The 24,206-nt window shown below is 45.0% G+C and overlaps 3 protein-coding genes across 3 annotated transcripts in view; 2 read left to right on the top strand and 1 right to left on the bottom strand.

The window, feature by feature from the left end:
* The first annotated feature begins 396 nt into the window (after positions 1–396).
* On the top strand, positions 397–11,941 carry LOC134656634 (uncharacterized WD repeat-containing protein alr3466-like). The gene is made up of 10 exons (XM_063512191.1): positions 397–1,266; positions 7,046–7,206; positions 7,396–7,621; positions 8,070–8,179; positions 8,360–8,532; positions 8,808–8,964; positions 10,025–10,200; positions 10,725–10,894; positions 11,106–11,242; positions 11,663–11,941. The coding sequence occupies exons 1-10, from the start codon at positions 744–746 to the stop codon at positions 11,939–11,941; spliced, it is 2,112 nt and encodes a 703-aa protein (XP_063368261.1). The 5' UTR covers positions 397–743.
* A 2,590-nt stretch (positions 11,942–14,531) lies between these two features.
* Positions 14,532–16,546, top strand: LOC134656342 (uncharacterized). The gene is made up of 5 exons (XM_063511860.1): positions 14,532–14,696; positions 14,917–15,036; positions 15,479–15,609; positions 15,877–16,000; positions 16,268–16,546. Exons 2-5 carry the CDS (start codon positions 15,018–15,020, stop codon positions 16,438–16,440), a joined length of 447 nt encoding a protein of 148 aa, XP_063367930.1. The 5' UTR covers positions 14,532–14,696; positions 14,917–15,017; the 3' UTR covers positions 16,441–16,546.
* Positions 16,547–20,448: 3,902 nt separating this feature from the next.
* LOC134656633 (hemicentin-2-like) overlaps positions 20,449–24,206 on the bottom strand; it is a 220,411-nt gene continuing 216,653 nt past the window's right edge. The window contains exons 6-9 of the mRNA XM_063512190.1: positions 23,919–24,112; positions 22,586–22,691; positions 22,055–22,235; positions 20,449–20,494 (exon numbers count right to left, since the gene is read on the bottom strand). Of these exons, the coding sequence (XP_063368260.1) occupies positions 20,449–20,494; positions 22,055–22,235; positions 22,586–22,691; positions 23,919–24,112 (527 nt within the window). The remainder of the gene's footprint in view (positions 20,495–22,054; positions 22,236–22,585; positions 22,692–23,918; positions 24,113–24,206) is intronic.

Genomic DNA, 24,206 nt, shown 5'->3' with positions numbered 1-24,206 from the left:
AATGAAACAGAACTATACTACTCGCCACTGCAAACCGAATACGTTAAAGTTCATTCGATTTGCTTGACAAGTCCGGTGAGTATCCGTTTAAACGTATAAAGAATGTACGTTTTTTTGCAGTACTAACGCCGTGTGAATGGTTCTATGCACTGGTATGTGCCACTATTTATTAAGATGTATACTGCAAAAAAACGTGCAGGACAATGCCGTGTGAACGAAGCCTAAGGCTACAGGTGCAGGTAACGGCGCACGGCGGTCGGGCCCCAATGCCGCCGCCGCCGGTGCATCGCCCGCTGCAGCCGACACTTCCCATCATTAAATCGATCCCGTCCAATCCAGGCACATTGACTCACCGAGTTCATAGTCTTATCCTCTATAAATAGAACGGCGTGTTCTCATACAAACATAGGTGATTAATTAAACAATGTCTAATGACGAGCGGAAGGCCGCTCCAAATCGATCGCGCCGGACACGCGATCCGCCACGGTTCGACACTCACGAGTCGACGACCTTCATTACAATTTACACGTTAATTGTCCTCTTTTTGTTAAAACTATTATACGAGTAGGTATCTGGGGTAGGGTGCATAATCGAGCGGCCCGTCGTCAGTCGTCCGCGGCGCGACAGCCGCGTCGCACGCCGTCATCAATCACGCGAGGCGATCGCCGGCGAGTGACGGGCGCGGGGTATCGGCCGCTATCGGGGCATCGATCGTGATTAGAGCTGACGTGGCCGTCGGCGGAATGAGCGCGGAGGTGGGCGCGCCGGCCCTGGTGCAGGCGTTGCGGGCGCACGCCGGCGAGGTGTCGTGCTGCGCGGCCCACGGCGCGCGCCTGGCCACGGGCGGCGGCTCGGCGCTGCGGCTGTGGCAGTGGCGCGCGAGCGCGGGCTGGGCGCTCGCCGGCGAGGCGCGTGCAGCGCACCGGTTCGGCGTGACGTGCGCGCGCTGGGCGCCGAGCGGCGCGCTGCTGGCGTCGAGCGGCGTGGACGGCGCGCTGCGCGTGTGGTGCGGGCGGCGGCTGGCGGCGCGGCGGCTGCTGGCGGCGGGCGGTGCGGCGGCGGCGCGCGCGCTGTGCTGGGCGGGCGGCCGGCTGCTGGCGGGGCACGACGACGGCAGCGTGCGCGTGTGGGCGGTGGGGCCGGCGCGGCTGCTGGCGCGCCTTCAGCCGCTGGAGGGCGCGGTGCACGCGCTGTGCGCGCCGGCGCGCTACGCCCTGCTGCTCGTCGCTTGCACCGAGGGCGTGCTCAGAGTCTTCGACCTCGATGGTGAGGGCATTGCACTTCTCTGAGGTGCGGAAACATTTTGTTCGAGATGTCGTCTCTTGTATATACCTCAATGGGTGAGGGCCGATAAAATAATAACGGCAGGTTGAGGGATACTAGACAATTGACGCTCGAGTGTTTGTTCTGCTAAAGGAAATCGATCCCACTAATCATAATATTATAATTATGTTTGTTGAGCACTTTAACCTAAGTTTTTATAAATGTGATTATTGCTTAATCTTATACCTTTAAACGAGCAATTCTTGTTTATTTATTTATTTATTTATTTATATGTATATATATTTCGGGAGAGAGGGGGAGAAAGGCATAAACATAAAAGGAAAATACCTAAGCAACTTACGCTTCGCTGACGACCTAGTCCTTTTCTCAGAGACAGCATCACAATTGGAAGGGATGATAAACGAACTTAAATGTATTAGCCGTGATATTGGTTTGGAATTAAATATCGACAAAACGAAACTCATGTCCAACAAAGCTCATAGACCTATTTTCGTTGAAAACAGACAGATAGAGTATGTAGAGCAATATATATACTTAGGTAAACAACTGTCTCTATCAAAGTCTAGACACTGTGACGAATTAGAAAGACGCATTACAATGACGTGGAATAAATTCTGGAGCCACAAGGAAGTCCTAAAGTCTAACATACCCTTAAGACTAAAAAAGAAAATTCTGGACTCATGTCTCCTACCTTGTCTTTCCTACGCAAGTCAAACATGGATATATAATGCATACACGAAAAGAAAAATTACAACTTGTCAAAGAGCCATGGAGCGGAGCATCATGAACCTAAAACTTAGAGACAAACAACGTCATACGGCTATAAGGGAAAAGACTAAAGTTATCGACGCTCTATCACATTGCAAGAAACTAAAATGGAAGTGGGCGGGCCACGTGGCACGAATGAGCAACGAAAGATGGACTAAGAGAGTCACTACATGGGCGGGACCTCCCGGTAAAAGAAAGTCAGGCCACCCACTGGGAAGATGGACAGAAGACCTAAAAAAGTTTGCCAGCGACGACTGGGTAACAATAGCCCAAGACAGGGAAATGTGGAGTAAAATGGAGGAGGCCTTTACTCGTCAAGAGGTCCTTAATAATACAAACTAAATTATTGAATAGAATTTTACAATTTAAACTTGCATGTACATTAGTTTGATAATATTTAATTTAATTTAATAGTTTATTATTATTTAATTTAATAATGAAATATGTATACTTTTTATTAAGGAATTAAATGGCTTAAATAAATAAAAATATATATTTCGGGGATCTCGGAAACGGCTCTAACGATTTTGATGAAATTTGCTATATGGGGGTTTTGGGGGGCGAAAAATCGATCTGGCTAGGTCTTATCTCTGGGAAAACGCGCATTTTTGAGTTTTCGTATGTTTTCCGAGCAAAGCTCGGTCGCCCAGATATTAGGTATAATGCAAATAAATAATACCTATTATTTAAATTTAAATTTTATTAGAGATGACAGGAATACCTATTAGAAATGAGCAGTCAAGCGTGAGTCGGACTTAATGTACGGAACCCTTGGAACGCGAGTCCGACTCGCACTTGGCCGGTTTTTTCTATTTAAAGACTAGAATAGGGGGGGTCCCGTTGTTTCCCATAAAGTTTTAAGTCATAATGTATTGTTTTTCATATTATCATTAGTCATAAAACTGAAACCGTTAAACATTTCAGAATTTTCAATACATTATGGCTTAAAACTATTTGGGAAACAATAGAGACCCAGAATAGGGTCATACCAAGCTAACTCGGCAGTGATTTTGACAGCACAGAGATTTTAATCGTCATAATTTCATAGAAGTTTTCAGATTCATAATAACACTTGCACAGTCTGTGCTATCAAAATCGCTGCCGGGTTAGCTTGGTCTGACTCTAATATGATAGGTATAAACGGGATAATTAGATTTTGTTCCACAAAGTTTATTATTATTTTATTATATTCATATGCTATTTTTAATTAGCTATTTGCATATCTATACATATAATAAAGCTGAAGAGGGTCGAAAGTCTGTACATGGAAGATATTCGAAAAAAAGTTGGTTGGGGATACTTAGAATCGATAACAGAACACGTTCCAACAGTTTTTAGAATTTTTGTCTGTTTGTCTGTTTATCTGTTTATCTGTTTATCTGTTTGTCTGTTTATTTGACCGCGCATCACGTGAAAACGGCTGAACGGATTTTGATGCAAACTTTACTAATCTGTCAAGAAACTCCCAGGCCCTATTTTAGGCTAGAAAAATTCAACCCCTAAAAGGGGGGGTGGCCACTACACTCAATTAAGTTATGTTTGCACCTGAATCTTATGGCGCTAACTTAAGAAAGTGGTGCACACTTTTTTTTTGTGAATGTACTTTGTAAAAAAAACAACATTTTTCTTAGTCAATGTCAAACGTCTTTGCAAATACATATTAAATCACATTTATAGACGGGTCTATCGCGGGTTTATTGACAATAATTAACATTATGTGAAGTGGGTGGTTTGAAAATATGATGTCTACCCCAAACTTTTTCATACACTTTTCGTCGGGTAGTTGCACAAATCTCTGTTTTGACATTTTGTTGGGACATCAGTTAGCCGCGACCATGACCAGTGAAACCTGTGTCGAAACGTCGGTAAATAAAGGTAATAAAATAAATTTCGAGATAGGTCTATAAATGTGAGTTAATATGTGTTCGAAACGCGAAAGTTTTTAAATAGGTATTAAGTAATTGTAAATGTCAAACAATTTGGGACTTGCATTTTAAACGCGTTACCATACCTATCCGAAAAAAACTAATTTTTCGCGAAATTCTCGCAACGTATTGAGGTTACAAGGTAGCACGGTCTCAGGAATCTGAGGAAGAATCGGAGACGTTCACGCAGTGCGAAGAACGGTTGACCGCTCAGCGGATTCGCACGACAGACGCGCTCGACGGTAAGTACTGCGGTGCATCAGCGGGTACTGGAGAGCCCAGCACACACATTAACCTACATTAATACTATTGTTCTGTGTTTAAGCACTGACAGCCTGGACGCTTCGGGCCTTCCTCCCTACGCGGAGCTCGGCCTTGGGCCTTCGCACTTAGACAGTTATACTATTGTTCTGTGATTAAGCACTGACATCCAGGACGCTTCGGGCCTTCGGCCCTACGCGGAGCTCGACCTTCGGCTTTCGCATTAGATATCCACACCAAAATTCAACCATTGCGGCGGTGTCCCTGACATAGCCTCTCTCAATTTTTTCTATCAAAAAAATTCGCGCTCGCTACGCTCGCGTTTTTAACTTTTAAGGTTAAGCCTACTTTGATAAAGGTGGCATTCTGGGCACCCTACCGAGCGACTACTACTACGACTGACACTTCGGGCCTTCGGCTCTAAGCGGAGCTCGGCCTTCGGCTTTCGCATTTAGACACTGATACCATTGTTCTGTGATTAAGCACTGGCATCCTGGACGCTTCGGGCCTTCGGCCCTACATGGCTCGACCTTCGGCTTTCGCATTAGATATCCACACCAAAATTTCACGTAAACCACTGCGACTATGTCCCTGACATAGCCTCTCTAATTTTTTTTCTATCAAAAAAAATTCGCGCTCGCTACGCTCGCGTTTTTAATACAATTTTAAAGGTTAAGCCTAATCTGATAAAGATGGCATTCTGGGCACCCTACCGAGCGACTACTACTACGACTTAAGCACTGACATCCTGGACGCTTCGGGCCTTTGGCCCTACGCGGAGCTCGGCCTTCGGCTTTCGCATTAGATATCCACACCAAAATTTCACGTAAACCACTGCGGCTATGTCCCTGACATAGCCTCTCTAATTTTTTTTCTATCAAAAAAAATTCGCGCTCGCTACGCTCGCGTTTTTAATACGATTTTAAAGGTTAAGCCTAATTTGATAAAGGTGGCATTCTGGGCACCCTATCGAGCGACTACTACTACGACTTAAACACTTACATCCTGGACGCTTCGGGCCTTTGGCCCTACGCGGAGCTCGGCCTTCGGCCTTCGCATTTAGACACTGATACTATTGTTCTGTGCTTAAGTACTGACAGCCTGGACGCTTCGGGCCTTCGGCCCTACATGGAGCTCGGCCTTCGGCTTTCGCATTAGATATCCACACCAACGTTTCACGTAAACCATTGCGGCTGTGTCCCTGACAACATTACTCCCATCTCTCAATTTTTTTTCTAACAAAAAAAATTCGCGCTCGCTGCGCTCGCGTTTTTAATACGATTTTAAGGGTTAAGCCCTACTTTAATAAAGATGGCATTCTGGGCACCCTACCAAGCGACTACGACTTAGGCCAATTTATAATTAAACATTTTTTTACACTGTTAAAAGTAATCCCCGGTACATACATATATGTAGATATTTAGTTGTGCATACATAAACATAACTGTAAATAAAGTGTAAATACTCGGCCTCAAGTTTTTGATATTTATAATATTCTCCTTTCCTGTAATCTTACTTCTAACTAATATAATATTAGACCTAAATTCGAAAGTTTGTTAGGAAGTATGGATTTCTATGTGTATAAATCTTAATTTTTCATGCTCAGAATGATTTGACTGGAGGACAGAATTGGATGATATTTGCTATGGACATGTTTTGGATAGGTACACTCAAGAACGTAAAAATACAAAAGTAGTACTGTATTGTCCGTTATACACCTTTTTTTTTAAGAGGGGAAATGCTTTAAGCATACCACCCGGCGCGGGGACGGGCCGGGATGGTTATGTGGGACTCCCTGTTGTGAGCTAATGAGACCCCAGGTTTACCCACTAAAACCCCTCTGTTGCCGCCTCGCTGCTATAAGGCGAGGTCCCAGGAACGCCGAAGTACTCTTCCGCAACCTCGCCAGCGGCCGTCCGGACTCGGACCCGACTCTTGGGGAAATCACCCCTTCACCTCATTGGGCGCGTTGGCTACACATCGCGCCTGCCCACGCAGGGGTCCGTTATACACCTACTATAACTCTGTGTCGTTTAAATCACGTCTAATATTGGAATAAGGGCGAAAAAAACTATTGGTTTTGGAGTGTAGTTTTGTTTAGTGGTAAGTACCTACCTAATTGTAAAATATTTTATCTGGACTTCAGTCCGCTAATCGTATCCATCTGTCAACTTTACTTCAAGTTCCGCCTCCAGGGGAGAGAAAGAGAAATTAGGGATGAATTAGCTTACTGACACAGACCGAATTCCACGCGGGCGGAGCCGCGGGCACAGCTAGTGCATAAATATACGTAGAAAAATTACCTAAACCTGACGCGATAATATGTATTTGCTAGCGTATTTGCCTAGGTAGGTAAGTAAAACTAAAAATAAAAAGTATAGAGTAATTACAACTTAAATAATAGGCTGCAACCGCATTACAGCATGCCCATGTGGTCGTATAAGAATTTACCCGCCAACTTATTTACAATACGGAATAGCGTCTCATGTACAGATGTACAACAGCGAGCTGTAAAAGTACATATCCTCATTGTTATGATTGAATTCCATCCGTAAAGTGTCCATAAAATTCTGGTACATTGTCTAAAGACTCTAAAGCATCGGTCGGCAACCTTTTAGCAGCCAAGGGCCACATAGTAGGTAACGAAGTTGACGCGGGTCGCACGTTGCTAATATTTATGGCTTTATCAGATATTGTCGTTTGTCAATATTACATTCAAAATAGCCAGGGAGGCTCGCGGGCCGCATGCGGCCCGCGGGCCGCGGCTTGCCGATCGCTGCTCTAAAGCTTTTAAACGTTTTTTGTAGAAGTTAGCCGCGGTGGTACGGAGCAGGGCGCGGGCCCGGCGCCGCTGCTGGCCGAGTGCGGCGCACACGACCTGGGCGCGCTCAGCGCCGCGCACAGCGAGGACGGCGCCATCGCCGCCACCGGCGGCCACGACGCCGGCGTGCGGCTCTGGTGGGTGCAGGTAAGAGCGGAGCGACCCGGGCGCGACCAGACCTCTTAGCATGACTTCGTTGGCGCGCGTAGTCACATGACCTAACCCATGCTTCATCACGCTGACAGGTACCACTGTTATTAGAGTTTGCTAGGCGTCCATAGGCTATGGCAATCGCTTACATACACCGCTTACGCGTATATTTATTGTATTCCACAGGGTCGAGGCCGAGACCGGCGTGTGGTGGCCGGCGCGCGTCTGGAGGGGCACACCGCGGCCGTGACGGCGCTGGCGTTCGCGCGCGGCGTCCTGGCGTCCGCCTCGCTGGACCGTACGGCGCGCCTGTGGGCGCCCGCCGTTCCCGCCTGCCTGCACGTGCTGCACGCACACCCGCGCTACCTCACCTGCCTCTCGCTCGCGCACGACCTCTCTTACCTCGTCACCGGTAAAGTTACTCCGACACTGTCTTTTATATACTTATTTGTACTTTTCTTTCAACAGGCAACTAATAATATACTCATCGAGACAATTCTAACAAGCCTAAACACAATTCGGTTGCGTTATATCACAGACAGAGGTTCTATAGCCACCTCCTGTGTTCATCCTCAGATAGCTCGATGGTACTATATTTTGCTATATTGCTATGTAAATAGATACCTACATATATTATTATGGTTGTGAAGTTTCAGCCGCTTAGCGAGTAGAATCGAACCCGGCATTTAAAGCACTAAGTATAGGACACATTTTTGATGAAGCGTGTCTACAGTGAATGTCCGTTGGTTTGGGAGTTTGCCTGCATGGGCTCTACCAGACAACTAAAATTATTAGGTATTCGAAGAAATTAGGCGGACGCTAACGCTCTGGTATTGAGACAAAATATTGTGTGGGCGTAGGTTCGAACGACAAGTCGATTCGCATGTGGGGGCTGCGCGGGCTGGCGCTGGAGGAGGAGCTGGTGCCGCCCTGCGACGGGCTCGCGCACTTCGCGCTGGGCGACTTACAGGTCAGTACATCTTGTTACAAATATATGTATAATTCCACCTCAATTACATTGCACGATTCACTGCATTCCGCGACAGATTGTTAAACAGAAGTTTTTAGCCCTCAGTGATGAGAAAACCGATGCAAGAGATGAATGGCGGAGAGACATAATAGACATATCTATCTGCATATCTGTTTACAGGGCATTAGTCCATTGGACGACGACGAGCTAGTGGAGCTGGACGGGGTGCAAGAAGAGGAGGGGGAGGGGGGCGAGCGCGCGGGGTGCGCGCGGCTGTCGTGGCGCGGGCGCGTGCACGCCGGCGCCGTTAACTGCGTCGTCGCGCAAGGAGACCTGCTCGCCACAGCTTCTAGGTCACAACTCTAATTACCCAATTTTGATGTTTAATACTAGATTATAACCTAGGAATGAAAGGCACTTCTTTCTTACGAAGTTGGTAATTTACTGCGCGAATGGATTGAGAAGGTCAAGCGAGTAAAAAACTGTATCTGCAGCCACCAGAGAAAAATTCAAAGCATCCACTTATACCAACTTAGCGCTCGACGCTTAACGCTCTTGGACTTTAAAGCTGATGAGGGTTACTAATCTATATGGTGTTTCTTATCAAGTTTCTACAATTGTGCAATAGTGACGGTCTGGTGAAAGTAATGCGCTGCGCGGGCGGCGCGCTGGAGGAGATGCACGTGCTGGACGCGCACCAGTACCCGGCGCAGACCGCGGCGTGGGGACAGGGCGTGCTGTTGAGCGGCGGACTGGATGGACAGGCCGTGCTCTGGGACACACAGGTACGCCGGCGCGAAGCCCGGGGTGCTGCTGACCACCGGACTGGACGGGCAAGCCGTGCTGTGGGTTCCTTGCATGTTGGGTATACATTGTATAAAACTGCTTATTTAAATTTGACTGGCAGTTTTTATTGTATGGTGGGCCGCTAGAGATTATCTTTAAAAGATCCATCGCTGGTCATTTCAAAAGTGTTGCTGTTCAATGAACTACTAGGGAAAGCCCTAGCATTAAGCTAATACTTACTGTTTAATTCACGTATTTTTAGTCACTTATACGACACAACCTTTTAAATTCGACTCTCCTGCGATAAAAATGTAACCATGCTGGGTTACATTTTTATCGCCTGTCACTTTTGCAATTACATATTTGTTACAACGTGACAGGCGATAACAAATGTTACAACGTGACAGGCGATGCAAAATTGTATAATTATATAGTTTTATAGTACATGTTTATATTTTTTTACCGTTCAATCCCCATGAAAGTGTCGTGTTTTCACTGTTTAAGCCAATTTAATATGTATAATACTTAATAAACTTAACACGTTCATTTATTATTCATATCGAGTTGTTGTGAAGGTTTCGCCCGATAATTGTACAAAATGATGGCAATTTAAATCGATTTTGATCAGACCTCGAGTGCTTTACGCAATCAGTCGCCACGAATGAGTGAATTAGCCATGAATAGCCTAGGTGACACAAATATCGCTTCGATGACATTTAGTGCTTCAAGAAAACGTTCATCATGTGAACGTAATCTTCGAGTCTACTCCAAACTTGACTAACGCTCTTTACTTGTTTTTGGTGCCAAACCTTATTTTTTTAAATTATAATATAATGTTAATACCTAACACATTATTAGACAATTTGACGCGACGCCATGTAGGTCTCCGCCACGGTTATCTGTTTAGACTAATCAAGAATTTGACGACTGCCTGAGAAATCGCTCAGGCGCCCAATTACCACTCTCAGCGTAGATGGCCTTACCTGTTCTTTTTTATATTTTCTTGGGACATGACATTCTATTTCTTTGCTTATGCTTTGCGTATGTACACTTGTGCAGGCAGGATGCCGGCTGCGCACGCTGTCGCTCGGCGCGAGCGTGGGCGGCGGCGACGCGGGCGGCGGAGGCGTGCGCGGAGCGGCGGTGTCGCCGCACCGCCCTCCGCTGCTGCTGCTGGCCACGGACGACGGCCTCGCGCCCGTGTGGGGCCTCCACGACGACCCCAAGCCTATACAGTAAACTAAACTCTTGATTGTTCTTAAACGTGTACCTATACACGCAGCATTGATACCTACCATCAAAGACCACAATACATACTTTGTTTCTTGCTACATACAAACGGAAACTTGAATTAAGTTCAAGCAATCAAAGCATAGTTGTTTGAGTGTGGAAAAGTGTTTCATTTAATGCGCTTGCGTGTCCCATTTTCGATACGAGTTGATGTTTACCTTTAATTTGATGGCGTAAAGGCGGTTCCACGACTGTCATTGAATAAGATTGATGGTGATCTACTTCCTAATCACATGTCGTATCGTAATAGCATAATATCGTAGTAATAGTATAAGTATATCATCATGTAAGCTGTACGCATTAAAGTAATCGAATACAAAAAAAAAACAAGTACAAATGCATTTATTTCAAGAATATAGGATTAGAATGCGAAAATAGTTGTCTGCTTTAAGTATTATACATAATTAAAATAATATATTAAAAGAATAGTTTAATGCCCTAAAATATTAAACTTTAGTTTAACGTACAGTGTGTACCTGGTGGGCGAAGCGGCAGGCGCGGCGTGGTGCGTGAGCTGGGCGCCGGGCGGCGCGGCGGCGGCGCTCGGCGGCGCCGGCGGCGAGTTGCGCGTGCTGGCGCCGCCGCCCCCGTACGACCTGCCGCGGCAGCTCGCGCTAGTGCCCGACGCGCACGACCTAGGTATGTCTCTATAGCACCACAGTATGTCCCGTCGGCGCAGCGGCGACGCTCAGCTAGTGCCTGAAGCGCGCGACCTAATAGCATCGTCCACGCTATTTCAATTCGTGAATTTTCTTGCAGAGATCCAACGATAATCACTTACAATTGTTGATTGTAGCTGTTTGTACTTAATTCCTATAATATATCATTGATATTTTGTCTGCGTACATAGGTGTAACGAGTTGTGAGTTTGCGCCGTCTGCGTCGGCGGTGGGGCTCGATGCGGAGGCGGCGGGCATGCTGCGGCTTGTGCTAGCCACCGCCGGAGGCGACTCGCTTATTAAACTCTGGATCGTTGATCTCGATGTGGTGGGTTCAGTTTAAAACACCGCGTCAAAAAAAATCTTCTACTTTTTCCTAATCAGAACAATATACCAAATGGGCATATTTGGTATCTTGATCTTAATTAAACGGAATCGCCACGAATTTGGTTACAGCCTGTTTATTAAAAAAAAATTACAAAAGGCAATGTCTCTACAAGAGTGCATGGCGTAAAACTTTTCCTCACTAGTCACAGTTATTTATATTTAATTGTAAAGGAGTGTTGATACACATTCAGATGTTAAAATTGTGTTATTTCACTGTCGTCGAAGAAGTATGGACAGTATATGGTATACAACACTGTACATAATTAGGCCTTAAAATACGAGTTTTGTAATAGGATGACACAATTCTTCCCATTATGTAGGTATCAGTTGTGTTAAACTACTTATTATTGTGGTAATTCAGGAAACGGAAGGCGGTTCAGCTCGCCTCCAGCTGGCGCGCCTAGTTGGCGCGCACGGCAGCGCGGCGGCGCGCGCGTGCTGGGGCGGCGGGTCGTTGCTCGCCAGCGCCGGCGCGGACGACTGGGCGCGTGTGTGGGCGCCGGACGGCGCGTGCCTGGCCGCCGTGCCCGCGGCGACGGCCGGCGCCGTCGATACCGCGCTGGCGGCGGCGTTGGTCCGAGAGGACGATGCGTTGTACATCGCGTTCGGCACGTTGCAGGCAATCATTTTATTTTACTAAAGTGCTATACATACTCGTAATAATCGAAGCGCTGGTGGCCTAGCGGTAAGAGCGTGCGACTTGCAATCCGGAGGTCGCAGGTTCGAACCCCGGCTCGTACCAATGAGTTTTTCGGAACTTATGTACGAAATATCATTTGATATTTACCAGTCGCTTTTCGGTGAAGGAAAACATCGTGAGGAAACCGGACTAATCCCAATACGGGCCTAGTTTACCCTCTGGGTTGGAAGGTCAGATGGCAGTCGCTTTCGTAAAACTAGTGCCCACGCCAATTACTGGGATTAGTTGCCAAGCGGACCCCAGGCTCCCATGAGCCGTGGCAAAATGCCGGGACAACGCGAGGAAGATGATGATACTCGTAATAATCGAATTCGACCGTAAATTCTTCAATAGTTATCTCACTAACCGCCAGCAACTAGTTGAGCTTGGGAAGTCAAATGGGTTGGTCATATTTTCCAACGCCCAGCCTGTTAAAAGAGGTGTGCCCCAAGGTTCGATCCTTGGCCCTTTGTTATTTATACTATACTCGGCTGATATTACACACAGCATCAAAAATAGCAAATTCCATTTATATGCTGATGACTTGCAGTTGATGGTCCCTTTTCATAAACACGACGTCGAGGGAGTAATCCACCGTATGAATGAGGATCTCTCTAGCATAGCTCAGTAGTCTGCGAAAAACTCCCTCGTCTTAAATCCTGCTAAATTCCTCGTGCTTGGGAGTAAAAAACAGATTTCTGGGTTTACGCAGTGCGATGACAAAGTACTAATTGCTGGTTTTCCTATTGAGCGAGTATACGAAGCCCGAAATCTAGGCATTGAAATGGATTGTCACCTACGTTTCGAGGCACATGTCATTAACACGGTCCGCAACTGTTTTTATAGACTGAAAGTGCTTTACGGGATATGTCATTTTATTTCGGTAGACATGAGAATAAAACTCTGCGAAGCTCTCGTACTGTCTAAGTTTAACTACTGTGACACAGTTATCGGCCCGTGTCTGTACAAAAAAACTCAAAGCTGATCCAAAGAGTACAAAACGCTTGTGCCCGTTATTGTTTTAATATTCCCCCGCGGGCATCAGTTTCACCTTACCTTTGCAATGCAAGGCTGCTTAAAATGGAACATAGGCTGCACCTCCACTTAGCTTCTCTATGTTCGGTGTAATTAAATACGGCAAGCCGTCTTATCTTCTGGAAAAACTTATTTGGCGACCACAAAGGCGGTCAGAACGGACTACAGCTAACTTGAAGCCGCTCATTCCCCCAAAATATAAATGTGCTGCATTTCGTGGCAGCTTCCGGTTCCAGGCTACCAAGTGCTGAAACGACTTGCCGCCTCCGATTAGAAACTGCGGTTCCAAATTTAGTTTTAAAAGGAAACTGCGTCAAATACTTTTGGACACCCAAATTGAATCCGCCCCACTTAAGTAATTTTTCGTTTTCTTTCTCTTTTTTTTCTTATTGTACGTGTAGCATATATGCTCAAATATCTTTCAGTAGGTATTGTATCAACCAATATATATTTTATGCCGACTTTACAAACGCTGTAACACAACACAACAAAAAAAAACACGCTATATTTTATCCACAGAGTTAACGTCCAATAAAAATGTTGGATGTAGGTATCACGAATATTTACTATTTATTTATTGCACTTTACTTATCTATTTATTTATTATTTTATTTTTATTATGTGTAGTTTATATTTAGTCACTCCCTCAGACCTTGGCAGAATAAACAGCGTTGCAATTTTTGCCTCGTTTGCAAATTGTGACAATATGCTGAGTCAAAGCCTTTTCCTTACTGCACACATTGCTGGACTTAAGTGTAATTTATTTTTCTGTCTGTTTGTATATAATTTCTCTCTGCTGTCTTTGCATTGTTATTGTTTTCCTTCTCTTTTTCTTTCATCTTTTTGTCCTGTGTATGTGTGCTTTGTCGAATCAATGACATTCTATTCTATTCTAATAGTAGTAATTAATATATCCAGGCGTTACTTTGCCCGTGTTGTCCTTTGTTTTGTGCGTTGCCGGACGCCAGGCAGTCAACATTTCCAGCACCTACTGATAATGCCCTACAGGGCGAAAAAAGTGTAAAGTTTTGTACTTTTGGTGGTGGTATTTTTATGCGGACTTGCAAAACAATATTTATTTTTTAAAGAGTTACCAGTATACATACTCTTACTTAAGCAACAGAACAATATTTTCAAACTTATTTCATTAGTAAGGCCTAAGATTCTGTCGTGGAAACGCTTACAGACGAAACGTTCTGTCGGCGGACAGTTAAGCGAAGCGACGAAACGATTGTCGGCGGACGGTTACAGATTCCCGTTTTCTTTATTGATGTTTGCATTAACATGCATGCAGACGGGAAGTACCTACCTAAAATCCTTTGACAAATACTTAATAGACATGTAATCCGCAACAGGTTTCGTCACTTTTAAAAATAATAATAAAAGTTAAATAAAATAACCGCCTCGAATCGTACTGGCTCAAATTTATCCATCACCCTGCAAGTGATACCGCGATGAACGTCCAATAAGATCTGTTGGACTAAAGTCTGATCTGAATAAATGTATATTTAAAAAAAGTTGTTTATACATATATGGCTGCAGGGGCAAGTGGCGCTGTGGAGGCTGCCGGCGGGGCTGCAGGGCGCGGCAGACGAGAGCGAAGAGGAGGCGCTCGCCGCGCGCTGGTGGGGCGCCGCCGGCGTGCGCCGCTGGCTCCAGGAGCACGTCACCAGAGTTCCAGGTAATACTGCCAGATAAAGGTGCCCGTTCTTTTTAAAAACCCTTATGCTTATTAAAAGGGACAAATAATCAAAAGATATGAGAAATATTTGCGACTAAAGATATGGCCATCCACCACCTCGGGTAAGGCTAAGGTGATTTAGCGACCATAAGCGGTAATTTCTATGCTCGATTGTTGTTTTGAAACTGCTTGTTACTTGTTAATATTGCACTCTATGCAGGGCACCTATGGGACGCTGAAGCGGAGTCGGCGTTGCTGGCGGCGGCGCGCGGCTCAGAGCTCACCGGCGCGCGGCTTCTCGATGACCTGCTACCAGACTTGATGCGTGCGCTCAACTACGGTAATCTTTCCAACGTAGCCACCATTTTTTTAAAGTCATTCTTGTGTAATTCGACATTTAGAGACTATACACCTCTAAGTATTGCATTGAATTGATATTTTTATCATGATTTGTTAAATTAAATGTTTGAATTTGAGTTTGGAGTGCCCGTGGCTCATGCGAGACGTGAAGCAAAAACGGCGTTGCTGGCGGCGACTGAAAATCATTCCTACACTTTTTAGCAACTTTTTAATGTCGTTTGACATCTTTAAAGTTATATTAGGATGGTAGTATTGTTCACACTATTACCCAATTGTTTTTACAAGGCTTCACAAATATATAACCATTATACGAGTTATCGCTCCGGTAGAAATGTCCAACGAATTTAATGACTGGCCTGTGTGTTATATATTTGGCATGTACTGAGTACCTACCTACTCTATTCGTATTTTTGTAATTGCAGATTCAGCGGACTCCGACTTGGACGAGGATGAAGACTTGGCACTGGAATCGGAGACGGAAGACGAACCCCCGCGTGCGAGGCTTCGTCGCGAGCTGCGGTGGTTGAGGCGAGGGCCGCCTGATCCTGCTGCGGTATGATCCAAGCCATCAATACTCCATTTCTCACATTTCCTGGTTGCACACTAAAAGAGCCCGGGCTCTTCAGTGGGAGTATCTAAGCAATATAATCCTAAGAATTGCTTTTGACGAAAGCAATTGCTTTACCGAAAAACATGGGGTATTTTTTTTGGTGTCGAATTGATGTGTACATTACATTAGCAAGGTTATTACTTACTACCTCTTTACTGTTGCGGTTCGTAGCTTAATCTCTGGAATTCGCTGAAGGCAGTAAATTGACAGGAGGACTCGGCGCCGCACGCGCTGCTTTGCCCGCTGTCGCACCGCCTGCTGTGGGCGCCGGCGCGCGCGGCCGACGGCCTGACCTACGAGCGAGGCGCCGCGCACGAATGGTTCCTGGCTGCGGGTACGAGTTAGGGTCCCGTGATCCCGTGATTCCATAACATATTAGTGTTCGATTAGGGACTCTCCGCACTAGTGTCCACGCTCGAAGGGCGTAAGTGTTGGCTGGTCCCTAAACAAATAGGTATCTATTTTATCTAACTCTCTTATCAAAGAAGCGGATTCCGTATTCTAAACAAATAAAAATACAGCTTCCTACAACCTAAAACTCATTGTCAGTTGGATCATTTTAAGGAAATAATTTTGTGTTTTTTGTAATTATGCATTGCAGAGGGAGCGGTATCGGGCGTGTCGGGTCGGCGTCTCCGCAGCGCGCGTTTACTGCCAAACTATGGCGTCCGGCGCACTCTACGTCGGCATCTCCGCACCGCGCGGGCTAAACCCGACGCCGACCCGGCGCCGGAAAACGTGGACACGGCAGACCTGCTGGGGCTAGGAGAGTGATCCTTACTAAGTGAGTCTATTTTTTATCCTTGTCTACTGCCCCCGGGCCAGATCCGAGCCTGACCCAGAGGGAAACGTAGACACGACAGACTTGCTGATTCCTGGTTGTTTACAAACCCTATGGACTAAATTACACATACAAACGTCTACAAATAAAGTTATTAAAATGTCAACGTTTCTCTTGTTTCAGATATGTCCAGGCCTAGTTATAGGTACCTACTTACATTCTCTTTGATATCTCAATGTCGCGTCGCTGTTCTCATTGTCGCGCTTTAAATGCAACGATTCCGAATTTCTCTTCTACTTCAAATAAATAATATGCAAATAATCAGAAACACATCACAACAGGTTTGTTGTGATGTGTTTCTGATTATTTGCATATCAAGGTACCTACTTAGTACCTACTAGTCGAAATAAATTATATTTAAACTGCGTTCCTCTGCCGAATATTACTATATAGTGGTGTCACAATCGAAATGTTGTAAATTAGAAGAAAACCTGGCAATTCAATTACTAGGAAATTAAGTGACAGCTTAAAACTGACAATCAGATAGCTTACATTGCCTAACAAGGCAACATTGTTATAATTATACCTCATATACTAAATTATATAAATTTTCTTTAACCAAAATTGTCAATAGAAAAAGTTTTCGAGCCTAAGTACGTAGGAAGGACACGCCGTTAAAAAATGGTTTATCTATAACCTGTGTAGGTACGTCTAATAACTAATTTAGATCTTGAGCTTATCTAGGTATAGAAGTGATTATTATTGTTCCTAATATTGTGTTGTTGAATGATCTGATGTTGAAGTACAAGTTTAATATTTTAAATCTTTTTAAATATTTATTAATAAACTATGTTGGAAATAATCGCATTTTTGTTTCTACCAACAAAAAAACAACGGGTTGCACTCCGGGAGTGCCGGTAGAAGTGAAAACTCAATGACTAGTGCAAAATGGACTATGTATAATTGAGGTTAACGCCATCTAGCGTTAGCGTTAATTACTTGAAACCCCTAAGCACATCACTGTTAGTACTCGAGTTATATTAATACCAGTTAGAGCGAAACTCACTAGATGGCATTTAAATCAATAAAGAAAAACTCAATGACAATATGTAACAGTTTTTCGAGTTACGGTTACGGTCACATTTCGAGTACCAACCCATTTTTAGTAAAGATAATTATTTCAGTGTACATAGGGACAAAATTCAGACAAAATAAATACACATGTACTTATCCATTTGTGTCATTCAAACGCTTTTTTAACGCGCGTTGAAAAAGCTGCCGTGCGAATGGGGCCTTACGCTGTCTGCAGTACTATGTATAATTGACCCATCCTCCTCTCAGTTGAAAAACTTTAGTTCGGAAATTGCTGGTGTTTAAAATTCGAAATTCAAATTTGAAAAAAATTTGCGATTTCATCAAGATGTAGCTTTATTGAATTATGTCATTGAGTTTTTCTTTATTGATTTAAATGCCATCTAAATGAGTGGTCATGTGGTCCTTACGGTCACGTGATCGCCTTACGCTGTCTCGAGTTTATCATTTTTTCCCCACCTCACAAAGTACCCATCGCTGCTAAAGAAGTTTTCACTTCAAAAAAAGGGGGCCGCTACGTACTGTATTTTGTATTAATGTACCTTTTGAATACATCAAACTAGTTTCTGTGTTGCTGGATTCGTCAATCTATGCGTCCAAAGTTAAAACGGCCGTTTTTAGGGTTCCGTAGCCAAATGGCAAAAAACGGAACCCTTATAGATTCGTCATGTCTGTCTGTCTGTCCGTCTGTCCGTCTGTCCGTCTGTCTGTCCGTCCGTATGTCACAGCCACTTTTCTCCGAAACTATAAGAACTATACTGTTGAAACTTGGTAAGTAGATGTATTCTGTGAACCGCATTAAGATTTTCACACAAAAATAGAAAAAAAACAATAAATTTTTGGGGTTCCCCATACTTCGAACTGAAACTCAAAATTTTTTTTTTCATCAAACCCATACGTGTGGGGTATCTATGGATAGGTCTTCAAAAATGATATTGAGGTTTCTAATATCATTTTTTTCTAAACTGAATAGTTTGCGCGACAGACACTTCCAAAGTGGTAAAATGTGTGTCCCCCCCCTGTAACTTCTAAAATAAGAGAATGATAAAACTAAAAAAAATATATGATGTACATTACCATGTAAACTTCCACCGAAAATTGGTTTGAACGAGATCTAGTAAGTAGTTTTTTTTTAATACGTCATAAATCGCCTAAATACGGAACCCTTCATGGGCGAGTCCGACTCGCACTTGGCCGCTTTTGTTTTGAGTTCACAGGTCCTTTTTTAAATATATTTCGTTAAATTTAAATAATCATGATTATTTAGCAGTGGTGCTAGATAAAGACAAGATAAGATAAAAGATAGTTTATTCAAGTAGCCATAATTACAATGCGCTTATGAACGTCAAATAAAGCTAGGTAGACCGGCTCCAACCCTACACCTCTGCCCCGAGAAGATTTAAATAGTGTGCACGTTGATGGGCTCTTAATCCGAATCATTATATTTCATTATAGGATGACTGACGCTAGAATGGGCCGGGTCCGAGCCGAGTCAGCCGAGGCTTCTGATACTTCGTTTTCTATGAGGGGTGACGTTTACCTTCTAAAGAAAACTGAAGTGTCAGACGCCTCGATGTAGTTGCACGCCACAGCGCAAGACATGCTAAGCTGTAAGTAGCTGATTATAAAAACGCTAAATAAATAAAAACTTTCAAACTAATTATACATAGAATAAATACCTAATAAGTAATGATACTAATAAAATAAATATTTGCCTTTACCTGGATTTAAGCCTGAGATAGGGAACGATCGGGAGATTGTGACAATTAATACACAGGTTAATGTTTCAACGATCTCATCTTTATTCGTATCCTTATAATTAATTATTTACAAGTGAGGCAGTAACAGTGTAACGAAACTCCACTGTTTAACGGTAGTACATACATACCGGCTTAGTAACAAAGGACGCTTCAGAACGCGGGTATTCCTACAAGCAGAGTTATCTTGCGATCTGATGCTTTCTTTATCACTGCTCGTCATTTGTGTACAATTTTACGTTCGCCTTCGGTTTGTAAGTAGAATTCTGCCACAGTGTGTAGTGAACTGCTACTTACGACCCGGGATCACGTAAAGAACATCATAAGACGCCGCCGTCGTCATTTCAGACAGCTCAAGCCAGCTTACTTATTTTATGACGTAACTTAAAAATAAAACTGATTGATTTTAATTGAATACACATTTTTAAATGATTAGCCGGCAAGAGGCTCTTTAGTACCTTCAAGTTGGAGTTTAGTGAAAAAGGCACCGACTTACTGTACTCAAAAGGACGACGGCGACGCACTGCGGCCCGCCGACCTTTCACTGTTTAAGTATATTTACACCGAGAGTAAAAAAAATGGCGGTACATACAAGCGTGACATTCATCGAGACACCCGAGATATCCAGAAAATTTTATCAAAATCACCCGGAGAAACTTAGATAAATTTACATCGATAATCTAAAATACTTTAAGGGCTGAGCTTTTATCGTCTATGAGTCATGCGTCACTTTTACACTTATGATAAAACGACAAGTATCGACGACAGAAACGCTCGCTCATCTCGGCCCCCGGGTGATCGGCTCGGGCGATCTCGGCGACGTCACGGGAGCGAGCCGCAGTCGATGACCCACACACGCAACACAATTCCTTTAGTTTGTACCGTTAACAAATACTGAAAATATGTAAAGTTCGATGTCTGCCGGCGGCCCGGCGGCTGTTATATTTATATAATTACTTCATTAATATAGTAGACGTAATATGTACAATGTACAAGGGTATACACTACAGCGTCCTTTCACTTTGACACCCTCGCGGAATACCGAAATGTACAATAAGCAATGTAGTGGACGTGTCCCTCGGGCGCGACGCGCCATCGACGCGGGGCGGGGCGCGGGCGCGGCGCCGCGAGCGCCGGCGAGCGCCGCTAGCGCTAGTGCCGCACGAGCGGCGAGCGCTCCTCGTCGTGGCAGAATACTCTGCAATAAAAACATAAAGCTACATGTTTTACTGAACAGATGGCCGCTTGTTTGCTTATACCGACGATCTACGCTTCTAGATCCCGTACCTACGATCGAAGATATAATATATGTAACTCCGTATAACATAAGCGATGTCTAAGCAAAGAACGTGCCTCGGAAAATCAAGAAAAAAATATGCTCGAAAAGATGGCGCCATACCTAGTTTGGCCTATACTCGTGTAGATGGCGACACCGTTTGATATTTAACAATTTTAACACTGAAGGAACATGGGTCAAAGTCATATTAGCCGATTTAAACTCTCGCGCGAGGCACGAGACGAGCCGCGAGCCGCGCCACGAGACGCGAGTCCACCGCTTACACTCGCGTTCAGCTTGTCATTCGGTTATAAACCTTATGCCATGTCGTTAGTGTTTAAATTATATTAGCTCGACGAGCTTGCGAGCCACGAGCCCACCGCTTACACTCGCGTCTCGTGGCGCGGCTCGCGGCTCGTCTCGTGGCTCGCGCGAGAGTCTAATCCGCCTATATGACGTTCTAAAAGTTTTAATCCTGTGTCGAAAGATGGCAGTTAATTTACTGTGACTACAAACATTTGTACCTAATGATAAAAGACTAAGTATGCTAGCAGAAATAAAGTAGATAATCTTTATTATCCTATGATAGACATTTTTTTTTCAAAAAGAACAGTGTAACAATACCAGGAAGCTCACCAGCCAGACGCCGCAGACGCATACTACTTTTTAGGGTTCCGTACCCAAAGGTTAAAAACGGAACCCTATTACTAAGACTCCGCTGTCCGTCCGTCCGTCCGTCCGTCCGTCCGTCTGTCACCAGGCTGTATCTCACGAACCGTGATAGCTAGACAGTTGAAATTTTCACAGATGATGTATTTCTGTTGCCGCTATAACAACAAATACTAAAAACAGAATAAAATAAAGATTTAAGTGGGGCTCCCATACAACAAACGTGATTTTTGACCGAAGTTAAGCAACATCGGGCGGGGTCAGTACTTGGATGGGTGACCGTTTTTTTGCTTGTTTTGCTTTATTTTTTGTTGATGGTGCGGGACCCTCCGTGCGCGAGTCCGACTTGCACTTGGCCGGTTTTTATTAATAGATAGAGTGATTCAAGAGGAAGGTTTATGTATAATTTGTTAACCCGTGCGAAGGCGGGGCGGGTCGCTAGTTATTGTATAAATGGCGGACTTTCAAGGCATTCTCTATCGGTCAACAGAAAACGAGTCAAATAGAAACTCGTAGTCAGTACAGGATTGTAAATATCGAGGTGAAATATGACACACAAATCCAGTCACCTACGTAAACGATAAAACATATAGTAATAGGTGGTCATAATTTGGCTACGTTTTCAAAATAACCTTCTACGGCCGTAACAAATCGTGCAACCACTCGGTCGTACGCGGATACGGACACGGGGGGCGGCGAAGAAAAACGAATTCGGTAGTTTTCTCCCTCTCACCACATTCACAAACGAAGGAATCTCTCCAACCCCACCGGCCCCACGCTCGTGTAATAACATAGAGCGTGTAGTGTACTCACGGCAGCAGCACCGCGAGCGCGCCGGCGAGCAGCAGCCGCAGCAGGCGGCGCGCGGGCGGGGGCGCGGGCGCCGCCAGCGCGGCCGGCGCCAGCAGCGCGGCGGGCGCCAGCAGCGCCGGCCCGGCGCCGGGCGCCCGGGGCGGCGCCGCGTTGCCGTGCTGCATCGCCGCCGGTTGCTCTCCTGCACGCCCGCATTACGTTATCATTTAATTGTTATGTTATGGATCGATGATCTCCGATAGACGGTTTTTATTTATTTATTTAAATCTTTATTTCGGGCGACTAGTGGCCCGTGATAGATAAGTGGTAGGTTTAAAACCGAATAGTATACATACATAATTATAAAATATATGTATATCTTGAAACTTAAAAGTACAAAACGTATTATGGCTGCGATGTATTACATAATGCGAATGCGGCCCCGCAGTGTCGGTGATGTCTAGTTCGGTCGGAGCGCTCACCGTAAAAGAATTAAAACTGTTTTGCCGCGACTGTTGTTTATGTGGTCCTTGTGTCCGGGTTAATACTGACCGCTCAGCACGTGCAGCACGACGGAGGCGGAGTCCAGGTTGGAGGGCGCGCAGGAGTAGTTGCCGGAGTCCTCGCGCCGCGTGTTGTACATCACCAGGTCGCCCACCTGGAATATCGATGCGACTATTCAAAACCCTGTCAAATAGGTACTAGTGGCTCTGTGAGCTGTAGACCTCGCGAGCATAGCTTATTGGGACCGTGCACGATGACAGCGCCACACAGCGGTTTGATCAAACAATACAAAGATTTTAATTTATTAAAAAAAATACGAAGTTTAAGTGAAAAAAAAATACAAAAAGTTATGTCTTACTGGGGATCGAACCTAGACTTCCTGTATGCAAACAAAAAAAGCGATTGTTTACAAAATGCGCCATGATAGTTCTTAACTAAGCTGACGAAATTCGGCTACTCATTCTCGAGTACAAACTAAATATCTAAATACCGCCTAAACCAGCAATACAATTTTTCTGCAATTTTTGCCATTTACTATGTAAATAAGCCTCAAAAAGAAAATACTCTTATGATATCGATACGACTATTTGTTTAAGCGAGAGGTATCACAACTCCTCCATTTTTGAAAATTTTCATAAACGGGATCGACAAAAAATTTTTATTTACTCATAGAATCTGGTCACAAAATTTCACAAGAATCGGTTGAGAATTGTGACCTGTAGAGGAGAACATCCGGACATACAAAAGCAAAATGCCCGAGTCAAAACGTAGACCTTCGCTACGCTTCGGTCAATAAAGCCACACTTTTAACTCCTTTTTCATTCGCGTCGAGTTTCCCTTAAAAAGTCACAGTGGAGTGGATGCCCAGAAAGAAGCGTCGCCGCCAGCCCTGACCGTCGCGTCCCAACTTTAATATAGTCATTGATTGTATTAAAAGATAAATTAAATTAAATATAGTTTTACAGTTGACGCTGAAGAATATGGCGCTGATTTGTGACAATTCAAGTAACTTGTGCGCTGTTGTAGTGCCAGAAGATGTAGGAGGGTGGTCACACTGTACATACTCATGGGTGGTGTCGCGGGCGCTGCGGTCGGAGTCCAACAGTCGGGGTTGTGTTACCAGCAGATGCAGGCAGGTGATCACACTGTACGCACCGTGGTGTCGGGCGCGCGGCGCTCCATGCGTATGTCGCGGGCGCTGCGGTCGGAGTCCAACAGTCGGGGTTGTGTTACCAGCAGATGCAGGCAGGTGATCACACTGTACGCACCGTGGTGTCGGGCGCGCGGCGCTCCATGCGTATGTCGCGGGCGCTGCGGTCGGAGTCCAACAGTCGGGGTTGTGTTACCAGCAGATGCAGGCAGGTGATCACACTGTACGCACCGTGGTGTCGGGCGCGCGGCGCTCCATGCGTATGTCGCGGGCGCTGCGGTCGTAGTCCAACACGCGCGCGCCGTTGTGGTACCAGAAGATGTAGGCGGGCTCCTCCAGCGCCTGCGTGATGACGCACGTCACGCGCACGGTGCTGCCGGCGCGCACGAACACTTCGGCTTCGCCCGCGATCTCGATTTTCGGCACTGCAATATATTGATAACAGTTTAGACGTTATGGTTGTGTCTCGTTGATAATTGTTATGTATATATGTATATTGGTGGAGGGTATATACGGTTA

Source organism: Cydia amplana, chromosome 18 (genome assembly GCF_948474715.1).
Source record: "Cydia amplana chromosome 18, ilCydAmpl1.1, whole genome shotgun sequence".
Taxonomy (NCBI): domain Eukaryota; kingdom Metazoa; phylum Arthropoda; class Insecta; order Lepidoptera; family Tortricidae; genus Cydia; species Cydia amplana.
Note: the sequence above shows the minus strand (reverse complement) of the source record. Positions and strands in the feature narration are given on the sequence as shown.

Bases quoted from the DNA above. Each gene is read 5' to 3' on its own strand.
- LOC134656342 (XM_063511860.1), top strand. The intron at 15,610-15,876 runs GTATGATCCAAG...GTAAATTGACAG, and splicing joins GGCCGCCTGATCCTGCTGCG to GAGGACTCGGCGCCGCACGC. The intron at 16,001-16,267 runs GTACGAGTTAGG...TATGCATTGCAG, and splicing joins CGAATGGTTCCTGGCTGCGG to AGGGAGCGGTATCGGGCGTG.
- LOC134656634 (XM_063512191.1), top strand. From the start codon at position 744: ATGAGCGCGGAGGTGGGCGCGCCGGCCCTGGTGCAGGCGTTGCGGGCG. The intron at 1,267-7,045 runs GTGAGGGCATTG...CGTTTTTTGTAG, and splicing joins CAGAGTCTTCGACCTCGATG to AAGTTAGCCGCGGTGGTACG. The intron at 10,895-11,105 runs GTATGTCTCTAT...CTGCGTACATAG, and splicing joins GCCCGACGCGCACGACCTAG to GTGTAACGAGTTGTGAGTTT.